The 16,262-nt window shown below is 38.2% G+C and overlaps 3 protein-coding genes across 3 annotated transcripts; 1 reads left to right on the top strand and 2 right to left on the bottom strand.

Moving 5' to 3' along the window:
- The first annotated feature begins 808 nt into the window (after nucleotides 1–808).
- LOC102799422 (uncharacterized) lies at nucleotides 809–4,588 on the top strand. The gene is made up of 2 exons (XM_035909354.2): nucleotides 809–889; nucleotides 3,947–4,588. The coding sequence occupies exon 2, from the start codon at nucleotides 3,961–3,963 to the stop codon at nucleotides 4,348–4,350; it is 390 nt and encodes a 129-aa protein (XP_035765247.2). The 5' UTR covers nucleotides 809–889; nucleotides 3,947–3,960; the 3' UTR covers nucleotides 4,351–4,588.
- Nucleotides 4,589–7,470: 2,882 nt separating this feature from the next.
- Nucleotides 7,471–10,549, bottom strand: LOC102799990 (CD209 antigen-like protein C). The gene is made up of 7 exons (XM_087835485.1): nucleotides 10,489–10,549; nucleotides 10,285–10,365; nucleotides 9,066–9,179; nucleotides 8,773–8,838; nucleotides 8,021–8,166; nucleotides 7,789–7,913; nucleotides 7,471–7,705 (listed from the first exon to the last, which is right to left on the bottom strand). Exons 1-7 carry the CDS (start codon nucleotides 10,547–10,549, stop codon nucleotides 7,513–7,515), a joined length of 786 nt encoding a protein of 261 aa, XP_087691611.1. The 3' UTR covers nucleotides 7,471–7,512.
- Nucleotides 10,550–13,839: 3,290 nt separating this feature from the next.
- Nucleotides 13,840–15,514, bottom strand: LOC118454465 (uncharacterized). Its single transcript, XM_087835068.1, has 2 exons — nucleotides 15,446–15,514; nucleotides 13,840–14,490 (listed from the first exon to the last, which is right to left on the bottom strand). The coding sequence occupies exon 2, from the start codon at nucleotides 14,474–14,476 to the stop codon at nucleotides 14,087–14,089; it is 390 nt and encodes a 129-aa protein (XP_087691194.1). The 5' UTR covers nucleotides 14,477–14,490; nucleotides 15,446–15,514; the 3' UTR covers nucleotides 13,840–14,086.
- Between the last annotated feature and the right edge of the window lie 748 nt (nucleotides 15,515–16,262).

The following is a 16,262-nucleotide window of genomic DNA, read 5'->3' as shown; positions in this document are numbered from 1 at the left end:
AATTTTTCACCATCATTTATGTCACAGGCGTCGAACTCCCGGCCTCAAGGGCCGGTGACCTGCAGGTTTTAGATGTGTCCTTGATCCAACACAGCTGATTTAAATGACTAAATTACCTCCTCAACATGTCTTGAAGTTCTCCAGAGGCCTGGTAATGAACTAATCATTTGATTCAGGTGTGTTGACCCAGGGTGAGATCTAAAACCTGCAGGATGTCCCCAGACATATGTTCCCTAATTTATCAGATAACTATCAACTGGATGTGGGTCTTTGTGCTCTCCAACATTTCTTCTGTAATCCAGAGATTCACCTGTAAACCAATTTTTCAGATGAGTTTAAAACTAATATTTGCTATTTGTGTAAAAGCAACTAAAAGCAAACTAAAACAGTTCATTCTTATCTCTGATGTATCAGGAATCATACACATACACTACCAGTCAAAGGTTTGAATTGTTTTTCTTTATTTTCATGCCTATGTTCATTGTAGATGAACGAATGAAATATGGAATTCTGTAGTAAACAAACAAGCGGGAACCTAATAATCCAAGAACTGAACAGGGACTAAAAGAAATGCAAAAATAGAATAAGACTATAAATAAACCTGAACATAAACCAAAACATCACTAGAATATAAGAAACTCAAAATGCTGGGTCAAAAGGAAGCAGAATTATGACACTTCTGTACTGAAAAAAATATAAAGAAGTGCTCAAAAATATGAGAATATAATTTTTTATTATATATATATATATATATATATATATATATTATATAATGGTGAGAGTGGAGCAGGTTGTGTGGCCAGTGTATTGTTGACATAAAGCTGATAAGTCAGCCTCTAAAACGTCCCTAACCGCAGGAAATGTGGTGAGAGACAAGATCGATCTACAGGTGAGAGTTTAGAACTGCCTAATTGCTTTTTTCTCAAATTAAAAGTGTACATTACAAGGTTTTCATTGTTCTAATCCAATCAGAGTAGCCTGCGCTCTAAAAGAAATTTGTGCATCACAGATAAGATGGATCCAAACTAATAATAATCAGATGAGTTAGATCAGCGGTCCCCAACCCCCGGGCCTCGGACCGGTACCGGTCCGTGAGTCGTTTGGTACCGGGCCGCGAGAGTTGAGGCTCAGGTGTGAAATGTATGGTTTTCAGGGTTTTTATCGGTTTTCAGCGTTATTTTGTTATCGTTTTTATCGTTTACTCGGTTTTCCTTGGTCTTTTCACATGTGTTATGAATAAATTTTCTTTTTTTTGGTACCGGTACTAGTTCTATTTTGTTGTATTTATTGGCGACACCTTAAAGGCCGGTCCATGAAAATATTGTCGGGCATAAACCAGTCCGTGGTGCAAAAAAGGTTGGAGACCGCTGAGTTAGATCATGCTGTTACTTTTGTTGCCTATGCTAGATGTTTTATAATGTGAAGACAACAAAAAATGTCGCTTTGAAAAACGTTTTTTAATTTTATTAAATTGTAATGATAGTCAGTGTAATCAGTGCAGGTAAAGACCACAAATTGGTTAATCTGCAGAATATTATAAAATGAAGATCTTTTTGTCTTCAATTTATCATTTAGATCTATTTAAACCTTTAAATTTGTTTCCCATAATGTTGCTCACACTTCCTGTGTTTTAATAATAATCTGATCACATTGTGTGGTGAATCAACTCTTTTCATTTGTACTATTTCATATGCCTGAGTTCATTTTGTTACCACATTAATTTAAGGAAAATATAAAAGATAATCTGCTGCCTTGTTCTTTTTAAACGCAACATTTTAATAGAAAATATTATGTTTGAGACCCTTGCAACCCTGAACTGGTTAACTGTTTTTTTGTTTGTTTGTTTTAGAGCATAGAGATGCTTGTCATCAGTGTTGGTTACATTTATGGAAAAGACCCCATTAATAAAGCATGTGATAACACCAAGGTGAACAGAAACACAGTCCAAACAACACCAGCTGTTTGCAGACTAATCTTTTCACACACATTTCCTTGAAACCTGAGGGCTCAGCAAATGATACTGTGAGCTTTTTGGTACTAACAATGATGACATGTAGATGCACAAACTATTCCAGCTTTTGTCTTGGAATACTTTGTCCAATACTGTTGTTGTTGTTTTTTCTGTATAGCACACAGAGCTGATGACATGTTACACATATGCACATGGAAAATTCAGTCAATTTTGACAATGAGTTTTACAGCTGGGGTGGACAAGGCTAAGCATCAGGCTTTCAAATGAATTAAAAGTCTGTCTGGGTCTTTGGTTGATTAATAGGCTGGTGTGAAAAATTGCTGCCACACCGCCCCCTCGGCCTGTGCTTCGAGGTTTCTGGTAGTTAGAATGACTCAGTTAGAATGGTGTTGATTCATTTAAACTAACATAATCATTCAGCTGCAACCAGGTTTCTGTAAGGCAGAGTAAATCAATTTGTTGATCAATTATTAAGTCATGTACTAACAGAGACTTGGAGGAGAGAGACCTAATATTTAATAATCCACATTTCACTGTTTTACTCTTTGGTTCAGATGTGGATACTGTATTGTTCTTTCTTTGTAATTGTTTATGTTTAAGTTGTTTGTTGCTGGTTTTTAGTTTGTTTTTTGGAAGCTGACACAGTCTCTGTGGAGATGGGTTTTTGGGGGGGTAGCAGGAGGAGAGAAGCTGCAGAGAGGCGTGTAAGACTGCAACTCTACTTTCTGGTCCCAACTCTGGATAGTCATATTTTGGGGGGTTTAATAAATTTGTCCATATTTCTAGAAATGAGAGCTGCTCCATCCAAAGTGGGATGGATGCCATCTCTCCTAACAAGACCAGGTTTCCTCCAGAAGTTTTGCCAATTATCTATGAAGCCCACATCGTTTCTGGGACACCACTCAGACAGCCAGCAATTTAAGGAGAACATGCGGCTAAACATGTCACTCCTGGTCTGATTGGGGAGGGGATCAGAGAAAACTACAGAGTCCGACATTGTTTTGGCAAAGTTGCACACCGATTCAATATTGATTTTAGTGACCTCCGATTGGCGTAACCGGGTGTCATTACTGCCGACGTGAATTATGATTTTACTGAATTTACGTTTACCCTTAGCCAGCAGTTTTAAATTTCCTTTAATGTTGCCTGCTCTGGACCCTGGAAGACAATTGACTATGGTTGCCGGTGTCTCTAGCTTCACATGTCTGAGAACAGAATTCCTAATTACCAGAGTTTGACCCCCGGCGGGTGTGTCGCCGAGTAGACACATGAACGGGTTGGTGGTGTACCTGGGGCTTCTGTTTAGGACTATGCTTCCTCCTCACCGTCACCCAGCCACCCTCTTTCCCCAGCTGCTTGGGGTCTGCCGGGGAACAGCTAGCGGGGCCTACGCTATCTTCGGCTGCACAAGCTACAGGGGCCTGGCTAGCTACGGGTGAATGAAGGGTGCGAAGCCGAGTCTCCAATTCAGTAATCCTGGCCTCCAGAGCTGCAAATATGCTACATTTGTTACAGATATCATTACTGCTAAAGGAGGTCGAGGAGTAACTAAACATCTGACACAATGTGCAGGAGGGACAGGTGAAGTAGCCATGGTGTTAATGAGTCAGCTACGAGCTAAGCTAAGCTAGACACAGTGAGCGAATACTTTGGCTATAAATTAGGTAGTGAGTACACAGAAAGTGTGCTTCGGATGAAGCACGTGAAGATTATACTATGAAAAAATAATGTATTTAAAAGTTTTTAATTAAATTGCTAAGCAGATGAGCTTAGCAATTGAAGTTGTGTAGTGAAAAAATCTGTACAGACTCAGGAACACCGTTCACTGCAATATCCACAGAGGATATATATGTAGACAATGCTGAGGATTGCATAAATGTGTCCCATCCAATATAAAATAGATCCTTACAAGGGCTGATTGTGTTGATCCACGTATCCTGGTAAAAATGTAAATCTACTTTTCCTTCTCCACAGCCTCCAGCAAAGCCATGGACTCTAGTATGCCCCTCGTCCTTTTGCTGCTCATGTGCAGTTCAATCATGGTCGAAGCCCAACTCAAGGTGTATGATCTGCGAGCGACTAATCTTCCCACCGTTATCGTGTTAACTACAGATGCCTATGTCAAGGTGTCCTCTGGTGCTACTTCCCTGGGTAAAACATCTGTTCGCTACAATGACGCGAACCCCTGGTGGAAAGAGGAATTCTCCTACTTCTACACTGAGGAAAATGACACGCTGACCCTCGAGGTTTATGACTATGACTTGCTCTTTGATGATCAGCTGGGAGTCTGCCAAAGGCAGCTCAAGGTGGGAACCTATCAGCATGACTGCTTCCTGACCAAAGGCGGGACTCTCCATTACACTTATACTCTTGGTTGAAACTATCAGTAGGCATGCAGAGATTTGTATGACATCTGATGTCCACAGGCAGCCTTCATTTACCACAGCTTAACAATGTAGATTGTTATAGTAGATCTGAAATCCATTTTCAGGGTTTTCATCATGCTCACATTAACCAAAAATATCAAACCTCTTAAAGTCTGTAAACTCTTTCTACTGCACTTCAGTACTGCTGCTCTGTTTCACCAATTGAAATAAAGTTTCTTGCAACAAAAAAGCATGACTAAGCAAATGTGTGACTTCATAAGAGAAATTACATTGAGTATACAGTGACTGACAAACACAGAGTTTTGACGAGAAAAAGTGAGGTATGATAAGATGTGGCTGGACATCAGGTCAGCAATGGTTATTGGATGTCCAGAGAGAAGGAGAGGAGGAGAGACTGGTGCATAGGAATATTCAGTTTATTTCTTCCTCTGGTTTTTTCAATGTGCAGAAGAAATCATCTGAAGATTCAGTTCTGGCAACCAAGAAAGTAATGTCGTGGCAGATTTCTTTTCTCATGTATTAATCACATATTTCAACCATATCACTTTAGTATAGTAAGAGCACTCCTGTCACCAGTTTGTATGCATGTGGAATGTGATCATAAGTGGGGCCCAAGTTTTATTGGACCTCCACAGCAGACTCATTTTCCTCTTGAGGGCTCTGGACATCCTGTTGCAGATGAGGTGATGGTTGGTCAGAGCTTTTCTTAGACTGAACAGTTAAGGATCTGCTAATAATTGATCTGCTGTGGAATGCTCTTTGTTTAAGAGTGTCCGTGTCTGCGTATATAAGATGTAAGGGCGGTGGCCACAATTCAGAGATGGTCCTGGTGTTTCACTGGGATGTTCTCTCCACATTGCAATGTGTTTATTAAACCCACTTCAAATCAAGCTCACTGGATGTGTTGCAGGTTATTGTTAAATTTTCCACAACAATTACCAGGAAAACAATCACATTGTGGACCCACTAATTGGATTTATGATTTTTGACTTTTTCTTTGCTCACATCTTAATAAATTCAAATTCAAATTTTTATTTGTCACACACACAACCATACACAGTATGACATGAGGTGAAATGCTTGTAGCTGTGCAATGCAATGCCCGACCATTAAATGACAGTGGTTTTACAGTATTTACAATTTACAAGTTATACAAAATTTACAGATTTAACTTAGAAATTTACAGTAAAAAAATGTGCAAATAGCAGAAAGAGATTATAAATTATAGGAAGTGTGCATGACGAAAAACCAGAGTGCGTGTGGTGATGTGATGTGTGTGAGAGTCCAGTCTTATAGTGATGTGATGTGTGTGGGAGAGTCCAGTCCTACACCTGGTTCAGGGCCCGAATAGCCTGGGGGAAGAAGCTCCTCCTCCTTCTCTCTGTTTTGGCCTTAAGGGAGCGGAAGCGCTTCCCAGACCTCAACAGTGAGAAGAGTCCATTGTTGGGATGGGAGAGGTCCATCATAATCTTCCTAGCTTTGGTCTTGCACCGCTTGGATAGATGGACAGCAGGTCAGGGAGCTCTGATTGAATGATGCGTTCGGCTGAGCGCACCTCTCTTTGCAGATCTCATCTGTCCTGCTTGGTGCTGTTCCCAAACCAGGTGCACCCGTCAGTTCATTGTGGCGGTGGAGGCAAAAAACAAAACAAACCAACAGAAAAACAGTGTTGTTGTCCAAAATTATAGCCCTAACTATAGATTAATTGTAAAAAAAGACTCCAAGATAGAAAGTAACAAAAATAAAAATACGTATATAGTTAATATCTAAATATTATTTCCTTACAACATACACGAAACATTTAACCATGTAAGAGCCCTTCTAAACTGCAGTTTATTCACTCTGAGCTTCTTGAAGTAAGAAAATGTGAAATGTTTGCATTTCATGCACCATTTTGCGCTTTCCATAATTCCACAACAATGTGGAATTACAATGTGGAAACACATTGTAATTTCAGTTTCTCATTCAGCTCTGCCTTGATGAGAGTCAAATGAGGTGTCAAACTAATCAGTTGTTAAAATATCAAACACTGTAATGTTCAGTTACTCTTTATTCACACTGACATCTATTACTTGTTCTATTTCCAGGGGTATCTAAAAGGTTTTGGGATGTTATAATTCCTTCAAGTTGCGCAGGTGCTCCCACATTTCTTGTATATATTAACCCTTTAAGCTTATATTATATTTTTACATGCTGTAGTGCCATTTTCGGGAGCATTTCAAGTTGATATACATCAATACAACCATTATAGCCCAAATTTTAATAATATGTCTGCATTAAGTGCATAGGAATTACATAATTGCAAAAAAGTGCAATAAACTTTTTAACATATATTTCTAGTTAGAGAAATTTAAGAGGCTTATCCCTCAAAACTGTAAATACAAAAAAGTTGCACAAAATAGTTTCCCACCACAGGAAATTTATTTTAAGTGTCTTCATAGTTTTATTTTTGAAATACACCAATTTTTATATAATGCAGGAAAAACGAAAATAAATATTATAATGCAAATTTGCAAAAAAACAGCATATGCATCAAAATAAACTATTTCCAGCAGTGCAATATGAGTCCTAAGCATCCCAGAAACGACACAGAAAGTCATAAAGTCAAACATAACTTTTAAAAACACCAGTATAGGCTCGTAAGGACCTGATGGTAAAGAAAACTACATTTCAGCAAAATGACGTCACTTCCGGTTTCGGGCAGGACATGGAGGACATGCAATAGTTCGCGCTGATGGAGTAGGAAGTGTTACAAACAGCTGATCGGATTGGCAAAGCGTGTTTCTGGAATATTATGTTTTTGTTGCTGCAAGTGCTTTTTATCCAGTTTTTGCAAAGTTATATGTGGAAGGAAACTGTGACCGAGGACAAGCTGATGGCATAAGATGTAAGTACAACTCCTCTGGTTTCATATGCAAAAAAAAATTATTGCGCTAGCGTACGTGGTTGCAGTGCTACCGGGATTTAAAAATAGTTACGGAAAACCGGCTTTAAAGGGTTAAACAATTCAAAAAGGAAAAATATCAGATGCAAAATATTGCTCAAATTTTATTTTAATATGTTGATTTTATTCTGTTTGTGAGACAACTTAAAAATAAACTGCATCATTCCACTCTGGTGTTTAATAGACTGAACTGAATTTCAGTCACATACCTATTTAAACTTTCCCCTTACTCCTGCTTTCTTACAAATACTTCTGTGAGGCTTTGAGCAAAATGCATCAAACCACCACTCCAGATTACCAGCTTCACCTTTTTCTCCCATCCTCACACAGTCCTCTCCATCAGGATGTTCTCCATGTGTCCCGTTCCAATTGTCTGGCTCCTTCATCCTCCAAAACGTCAAACTAAGATATGAAGAACAGACAGAACTGATTCAGTGAAAGTTTAATACAGGAAATTAACAAATATATTTTCACAACAATCAAACCTTGGATTCAGTTGTGACCCATCCACCCACAACCATCTGCCCTCTACTGCTGAGTCTGTCAGTCCGATCCAGAACTTGTCCCCAGCCTCAGTCATTACATCTCTCAGTCTTCTGTCCAGGAAACTCTGATCAGTAAAAGAAGATTAAAATTACCTTGTTAGAATTTCTGTGATGAGAAGGTGAAATATAAAGATGTGCTAAAACATGTGAGAACATAAAAAGTGTTTCATACCTGCTCCTCTCTGCTCTCTATCTTAACCAGGTCTCCTCGTTTAGCTCTACACTCATCTCTGCTCATGTTCCAGGATGATTTACTGATGGAGAAGTAATAGCACTTTCCTCCATGTTGCTCCCAGCCTTCTTCACATTTATAACATGCTTGATCTTTGAAGAGATTACAGCAACGACTTCAGTCAGGTGGATGAAATCACTATTCATGTTTGTGTGATTTGGAGGCAGCAGGAGACTCCTTCTGTCCTGCAATTTGAATCTAACTTACTGTTTCTGTGAGTCCATCAGAGTTTCTTTAATCATCAAGGTATACAAACAGTTTAAAGACCAACCTTTTTACCTTTCACGTCAGTTTTTGGACACGTAGGCTCTACTGTTCTGCATGGTTTTCTTTCTATTTTGAAAAAGGATAAAATATTTTCTAGCATAAATTTCATTTATGTTCTGACTTGTGTGATTTGAAGACAGCAAGAGACTTACTTTCTACTGTTGGACATACTGGACATGTAGGTTTGAAAAACAGACTAAACAGTCTGTCATTGCTTCATCGGATTTCATTCTAATTCAACATATTGATCAAAATGAATAAACAATGTGTACACTATAGAGGGCAAGTCAATCAGCAGTCCAAAAGTTTCATCCAGCGTTGCAACGTTGGAGTCTCTAATGCTTACATCCAAGCTCCTTCGACTACAATGGCCTAGATCACTGAAAACATTCACATACGTTTACCTGAGACATTTGTGTTTCCACTTTCATTTCTGTTTTGGAGATCTTCGTGTTTTTTGAACATTTGCTTCAATCTTATGTTGTCAAACACTGATTAAAAAAGAAAAATACAAATCATTCTGTGTCATTTTTGTTTTTTTTTACTTAAATGAGACAGATTTTCTTCTTGAATTCTTTCAAAATGTTCACAATTTTACAAAAACAGCTCTTAAAAAGTAAAAAGAAAAGTTGATAAAAACCCACATTATAAAGGCTAGTTATAAATTATACACCATGTGTATTTACTAGTTATAAGAAAAAGCATTGCATCCACTCACCAGTAACACCAAGACCAATGACGGCAGCAACCAGTAGACCACTGACAACCAGCAAGGCCAATCTCTCTGTGGTGACCTTTGACCTTTTGCTCAACACATCTTGTTGGTACCCCTCTGAAAAGTTAGCAGAGAAAGAAACGTTATAGAGATGTGGAAAAAGTTAATAAATGTATAGTTTATACAAACCACACATATAAAATAATCATACTGATTTAAGACAACGATGATCTTTCAACATGTTTAAAAAATTATAAGCAAACAACAGCTACTATAAGGAGAAAAGGAACAGTGACCACAGTGGTTTGGCACTTTAACAAGAAGTCACCCGCTGACACATTAGTGAACAGCAAAAATGTTCCTCAAATGACTGTTTGAGGCTTGTTTCAAAAGAAAGCCATTCCCCATGTTTACAGCCTTGTTCAAATATCAGTGCAAAATAGATTAAACTGTGAAATCTGATTATTAAAGAAAGTCTCTAGGTTCAGTAAAAAACATGTAAGCAAGTGTGAAGCAGATATGATCAACATTTTTTAAAATGCAAAATAAATTGCAGACATGGGCACACAGAGACACCCACCCACACACACACACGCTAAGCGAGATCTCACTCCTCAGAGCAATTTCCTCTTTTTGTTTTTTAAATGTCGACTTCTCTTTCACACTTGCTAATTAGAAACAAGCATGAACTATATGAATAGAAATTCACCACTACATATGTTGTATGACCTTCTTTGTCCATAGATATCTTTGTTCAGTTGTCTGATGCATGGAGTTTAACATTTATCACCATTTATCATATATCACATTTTACTTTTCTTAATTTCAGTTCTAGTTATTTATTTATTTTTATTTATTTTGTATCAAATTTCAAATAAAGCCACATTTCATGATTTTGTCTGCACACAGTCAGTCCTCAAGGTTTTGATGGAAGTAGAAAAAATTTGATGTCTAAGTGTTAGTGGTGAAAAAGATTTTTATTTATTTTTCAAAGAGTGATTGACCAATATCTTAGATATTGTATTTTGACAGGTGAAAAACATTTTGACTGGGTTTCTTTTTTCAGTTAAAGTCACACTACTTCACTCTATTAAAGACTTTAACTCTGATTGAAAGCAATACTGCAAACACACACACAGTCTGCAATCTGCATATGCGTATTATATAGCACAAGATATAACTATGCAATCAAGAAAATCTGTCATTACTGCTCCATACTTACCAAGTGACTCTGTTGTGGACTGCTGAGTCTTTGAGATTGTTACTTCAGAGTAAGTGGTGTCAGGCGACGAGGAAATGACAACTGTAACAAAAATATGAAACCAGATTTCTGCTCAAAGTGATGAAGCCTGGTGATAAAATGCAGGCAAAAAAAAGAAAAATAACTATTTTTAGGAGATTTTCTCCAATGGTGAGATAAACTCACCATTAGCTTTCTTCGCTCTTGTAAACTTCACATGAGAGTATAGTACTCCAGCTTCAGACATTTTACTGTTGTGTGACTTTCAGTGAGTCTGAAAGAAACTTTTCACAAGATTCAAAATAGAAAGCATTTCCTGTCAAACAGAAAGAAGAGGAGGGCTACTAACAAAATGGTCTGACACACACTGGTATCTTGACATAATCTCCCACTGATCCATTCAGCCACAAAAATCCACCATATTCAAGTGCAGAAAGTGGACACAACAATATAAATAACTCTACAACATGAAGCTGCCAGACACAGAAATTAAAACAAACCAGACAGGAAGCACAAGACTTGTTGCATCAGATAACAAATAAAAAACACACACACACATAGTTAGCAACAGTTCCTCAGTTTGTTCTGCTGTTGACCTTTGCCTTAAATGCTTGAAACTTTCAAAGCTAATTGAGTTCTCTCTTTTTTTCTATAGTCAAATGATATCATTGGTTTTAGTTTTACGTTATTTTTAAGTTACAACACTGGCATGTACACAGAGCTTTTCTAATCTTACAAACCACTCAGTCTACTTACACTACAAATAAGAATGCAGGCAGTTTAGAGTAATAGACTAACCTAAAATGCAGATCTATGGACCGTTCGTGACTCCATGTTAAGTAAAACTGTCTCTGCATTGTAAAAACTGTAGTCCTGTAAACATTAAATTTTTATAAATCATTTGACAACCAGCAGAAAGTTTTTGTAGTATTTAGAGCCATAGTGAGATATTTCTTTAAACAATGTATTTTTATTAAGAGTTTTTCCTTCACACATATAAACAGAAAGAGAAGAAAAGGGTTACATATGATCTGTACATTTGGGGTAGTTAGCCCAACACTTCCCACTTAGCAAAATTGGTATGGCCTGGATCTGGCCCACACAATGTGCTTACACATGGCCCACATACCGCAAAGAATGACAGCCCTTTGGTGGCCCAGATCTGGTTTGCCATATGTGGCCCACACATGGGCCAGCACAAGGTCAGTTGCAGACACTGGTGGTTCGGTGTTGGCCCATGTGTGGGCTACCATGTGTGCAGCCACGGACCAGTTGTAGACGCACTGTTCTGTGCTGCCCAGATGTCAGCCTAATGTGTACCTTAATCAAGCCATGTAATAGCAACATGTGCCAGAACATGCAAAAGAAACATGATGAAACTCAGTGAATGGACTGACTCTTATATAGCACTTTTCTAGTCTCCCGGATTACTCAAAGTGCTCTGTACAACATGCCACATTCACACACTTTCTCTAAACTGAAAGAGACTGGGACAAGAGACAAGACCAGTACATGTGGATCAGCAGTTTTGCATCTATCACAAACAATATGGAGAGATTTTAGGATAGATACAAGTTAATCTGGATTTTGAGAAATGGGTTCTTTGCACCACTGCAAACTGGATTAAACCATGGCGGGCACATAATGATGTTGTGTTGACGTGTTTGAATATGGAGGCGCATGTTTCGTCAGATATTGTCATGTCTAAGTCTTCTACTACAGTGTCTTGAGTTTTGATGAAGAGGTATGTGTCAAGTTTCATAGTAAGATATTTCTTTAAAACAGATGGGCATGCTGCCCTCTTCTGGTTTAAGTAAGTAAGTAAGTAAGTACAATTTAGCATATAGTTAGGGCTGGACCAGGTGACCCTGAATCCTCCCTTAGTTATGCTGCAATAGACGTAGGCTGCCGGGGGATTCCCATGATGCATTGAGTTTTTCCTTTCCAGTCACCTTTCTCACTCACTATGTGTTAACAGACCTCTCTGCATTGAATCATATCTGTTATTAACCTCTGTCTCTCTTCCACAGCATGTCTTTATCCTGTCTTCCTTCTCTCACCCCAACCGGTTGCAGCAGATGGTCCCGCCCCTCCCTGAGCCTGGTTCGGCCGGAGGTTTCTTCCTGTTAAAAGGGAGTTTTCCCTTCCCACTGTCGCCAAAGTGCTTGCTCATAGGGGGTCATATGATTGTTGGGTTTTTCTCTGTATCTATGAAGCGCCTTGAGGCGACTTTTGTTGTGATTTGGCGCTATATAAATAAAATTGAATTGAATTGGGATTGGGTTTAGTGGGCTTAAGCCCGGTTTGTTTTTTCAGAAGCCCGGGGTCTTTTGGAGTGTAATTTGTTTCATAGCTAAAGGAGCTTGCAAAGAAAAGCGTCTGGACTTCTTTAAGTTACTTGAAGACGTTTCACCTCTCATCTGAGAAGCTTCTTCAGTTCTAAGGTCGGGGACCCAGGCAACTGAGCGAGGGGTCAGGGGGAGCTGCTGCCTGCGAGTTTGCTGTTGGAAATGTGCAGCCAGGGAGACAGAGGAGAGCTTAAGTTTAACCAGGTACCAAAGCAAATCATCCGTACTGGACAAATAATGTAAATATAACTGTGTATCCCAAAAGATTGATATCAAACTGATCATTTGACCCATATTACGTTACTTGCTCTTCGAGTGAATCAACAAATGGCGAAATGAAAAGCCAAACAACAACAATACTGTTTTTTAGAGAGTCTTACATGTGTGTTTATTTCATATTTTCAGTTGTTACCCTCCATGGCTAAATAAAGCGCTCTAAATTGGTTTCAGTTATGTACTGATGAACACAACAATGGACATAAGGGGCTTCTTTCAAGAGAAAACTAGATGTTATTTTATATATTATGCTTTGTATGTTGTTTAGTTTATTTCTATGCAAAACAAGAGATCACATCAATTTAGAGTAAACTTGTTTTGTTTTAGATAAATAAATATTGAAACATCATTTGAATTAGTTAAATGTCAGAATAACGAGAGAAAGAGCTGTCTATTTTAATCACTTTCATCAAATTAAGGAGTACATATACACTAAGTTTATTGTTAATTAATAAGAAAACTCCAGACGATTTCATTCTGAGCTTAAGAAGCTTCTGATTGGTTAGTAGAGTCCATGTGAGTAAATTGGTGGCACACCTGTGGATGCATATAAGGCAAAACACAGAGCCTGTTTCTTCGACAAGCGATATCAACCAAAACACCAGGAAAAGAATTGTGGAGCTCCATAAGTGTGGCTCAATTTTGAATACAATTTGGGTAATACAGACAATTTCTCTCTTTACTCTTAATTTTAACAATTTCTTAAAATATTTATTAATGTAAAAAAAAAATAAACAGTCTGATTTGATGTTACAATTAAAAAAGTGTTTGTGTTTTTATCTGAAGAGTGTGTAAATATCTGGTTTCAACTGTATATTTGATGATGTTGGTGTTTGGCTTGATTGTCAGCACAAAGAGGGAGAGAGAGGAACAGAGAGGAAACAGGAGCCAGGTGAGACATGTCAGACATGTATTTTTTTACGTTTTCATTGCAAGAAACTTTATTTCAATTGGTGAAACAGGGCAGCAAGGACTGAAGTGTAGTAGAAAGAGTTTACAGACTTTAAGACGTTTGATTTTTTGGTTAATGTGAGCATGATCAAAACCCTGAAAATGGATTTCAGATCTACTATAACAGTCTACATTGTTAAGCTGTGGTGAATAAAGGCTGCCTGTGGACATCAGATGTCATACAAATCTCTGCATGCCTACTGATAGTTTCAACCAAGAGTATAAGTGTAATGGAGAGTCCCGCCTTTGGTCAGGAAGCAGTCATGCTGATAGGTTCCCACCTTGAGCTGCCTTTGGCAGACTCCCAGCTGATCATTAAAGATCAAGTCAAAGTCATAAACTTCGAGGGTCAGCGTGTCATTTTCCTCAGTGTAGAAATAGGAGAATTCCTCTTCCCACCAGGGGTTCGGGTCATTGTAGCGAACAGATGTTTTACCCAGGGAAGTAGCACCAGAGGACACTGTGACATAGGCATCTGTAGTTAACACGATAACGGTGGGAAGATTAGTCGCTCGCAGATCATACACCTTGAGTTGGGCTTCGACCATGATTGAACTGCACATGAGCAGCAAAAGGACGAGGGGCACACTAGAGTCCATGGCTTTGCTGGAGGCTGTGGAGAAGGAAAAGTAGATTTACATTTTAGCCAGGATACCTGGATCGACACAGTCCAATCCTCAGCATTGTCTATATATTCTCTGTGGACATTGCAGTGAACGGTGTTCCTGAGTCTGTACAGACATTTTCACTAAACAACTGTGTATGTTTTTAATGCAGTGCTCCAGGGTCATTGAGTGGTTTATCAAGCACATTGTATTGTTATCCCACCTGTTTACTCAAACCCTCCTCCCTGCACAGATTTTATAACCATGTCAACTCTCTTCTCCTTTACTTCTCTCATTACTACTTCACAGTAGACTCCACTCTTAAAATTAAATGCATCTATTGGTAACAGTAAAACTGAGTGATCCACTTCCACTAGCCAGTAGTTTGGAAACAGCAAAGTAAGCCACCATTACAACCTTTACAGTCAACATAACAAAAAAGTATATAAAATCACAAATACCTAACATCAGAACAGGAAAAAAGGTTTGACAAATCGGAGACCTGTAGAAATGCTATGTACAGTCCTGATCCCCCAAAAGAAAGAAGCGTATTCCTTTGTTATTTAATATTAAACAATATTTTGAATATTGAGTGAATTTTCCATGGGTACAGTTCAGGTATTCTTTGGGTTTCAGGAAAGCTCTTTAGGATTTTTCATGCTATGTGTAACATGTCTTCTTGCCTCTTCACAATCAATTCTGTGTGTTATAGGAAAAAAGCTTTTTCATAGCAAAATGTTTTCTGTTGTTTTCACATTATAAAACATTTAGCATAACTAAAAAATAGTAACGACATGATCTAACTCATCTGGGAATTATGAGTTTGGATCCATCTTAGTAAATCAGAGGGTCACAAATGGATTTTACAGCACATGTTATTCTGATTGGATTAGAACAAGGAAAACGTTACATTGTAGACTTTTAATTTGAGCAGAAAGCAAGAAGGCAGTTCTAAACTCTTACCTGTAGCTTGATCTTGTCTCTCGCCACGTTCCCTGCTGTTCAGGATGTTTTAGAGGCTGACTTATCAGCTTTATGTCAACAATACACTGGCCACACAACCTGCTCAACTCCCATGATTATATAATATGTCTGAATTGGAACATCTGCTTATGGTGTCTTGTTTGGCCACCTTCTCCAAACTCTCAGAGTGCTGTAAAATCGTGTCACATCCAACTTGTTGTATAGGCCACTGTAAGGATCATTTGCTGTCACTTGATCCTCCTTAGCTGTTAGTTTTCAGTGTGCAGTGCAGTACAGTTTGTTTGTTTTTACAGTCTAGGTATGCATGTGAGGAAGTAAAAAAGACAAAATATTTTAACAGCCAGGCAGAAGCTGATTTTGTGAAGAGTGAATAATGGATTTAAATGCTGACAAAATGGAACGTGGAAAGTAACTTGAATAAACCAAAAACAAGCCCTGATTGTGGCTGATACCAAAACACAAGAAACAAGGCGAGGTAAATATCCTTCGTGGTCCAACCTATCCCAGAATTCATAGTGAGCCATCTGTCCACAACCATGTGCCACCTTTATATTGTTATATTGTTTATTTGATATGCTTTTACATTTTCATGTGAAGCACTTTGTTATAGTTTCTTGTCTTAAAAAGTGCTATATAAACAAATTTTACTTACTTACTTACTATTCAACTCAAGCAGATAAAGTTGTAGGATTAACAGATGCATATTAAATGATTTAAAATCAACAAGTTACTATATAGATATACACTAACAGTCAAAGTTTGAACACAGTGTCACGTAAAGGAATGTTATTTTTCT

The sequence above is a fragment of the Neolamprologus brichardi genome, chromosome 22 (assembly GCF_056152115.1).
Source record: "Neolamprologus brichardi isolate AB-2024 chromosome 22, ASM5615211v1, whole genome shotgun sequence".
Classification (NCBI taxonomy): domain Eukaryota; kingdom Metazoa; phylum Chordata; class Actinopteri; order Cichliformes; family Cichlidae; genus Neolamprologus; species Neolamprologus brichardi.
The sequence above is the reverse complement of the archived record's forward strand: the minus strand, read 5'-3'. Positions and strand labels throughout refer to the sequence as shown.

Excerpts from the sequence above, each read along its gene's own strand:
- LOC118454465 (XM_087835068.1), bottom strand. The coding sequence starts at position 14,476 with ATGGACTCTAGTGTGCCCCTCGTCCTTTTGCTGCTCATGTGCAGTTCA.
- LOC102799422 (XM_035909354.2), top strand. The coding sequence starts at position 3,961 with ATGGACTCTAGTATGCCCCTCGTCCTTTTGCTGCTCATGTGCAGTTCA.
- LOC102799990 (XM_087835485.1), bottom strand. The coding sequence starts at position 10,549 with ATGTCTGAAGCTGGAGTACTATACTCTCATGTGAAGTTTACAAGAGCG. Across the intron at positions 10,366-10,488 it reads AAGAGCGAAGAAAGCTAATG|TTGTCATTTCCTCGTCGCCT; the intron begins GTGAGTTTATCT and ends TTTTTGTTACAG. Across the intron at positions 9,180-10,284 it reads GTCCACAACAGAGTCACTTG|AGGGGTACCAACAAGATGTG; the intron begins GTAAGTATGGAG and ends CTAACTTTTCAG.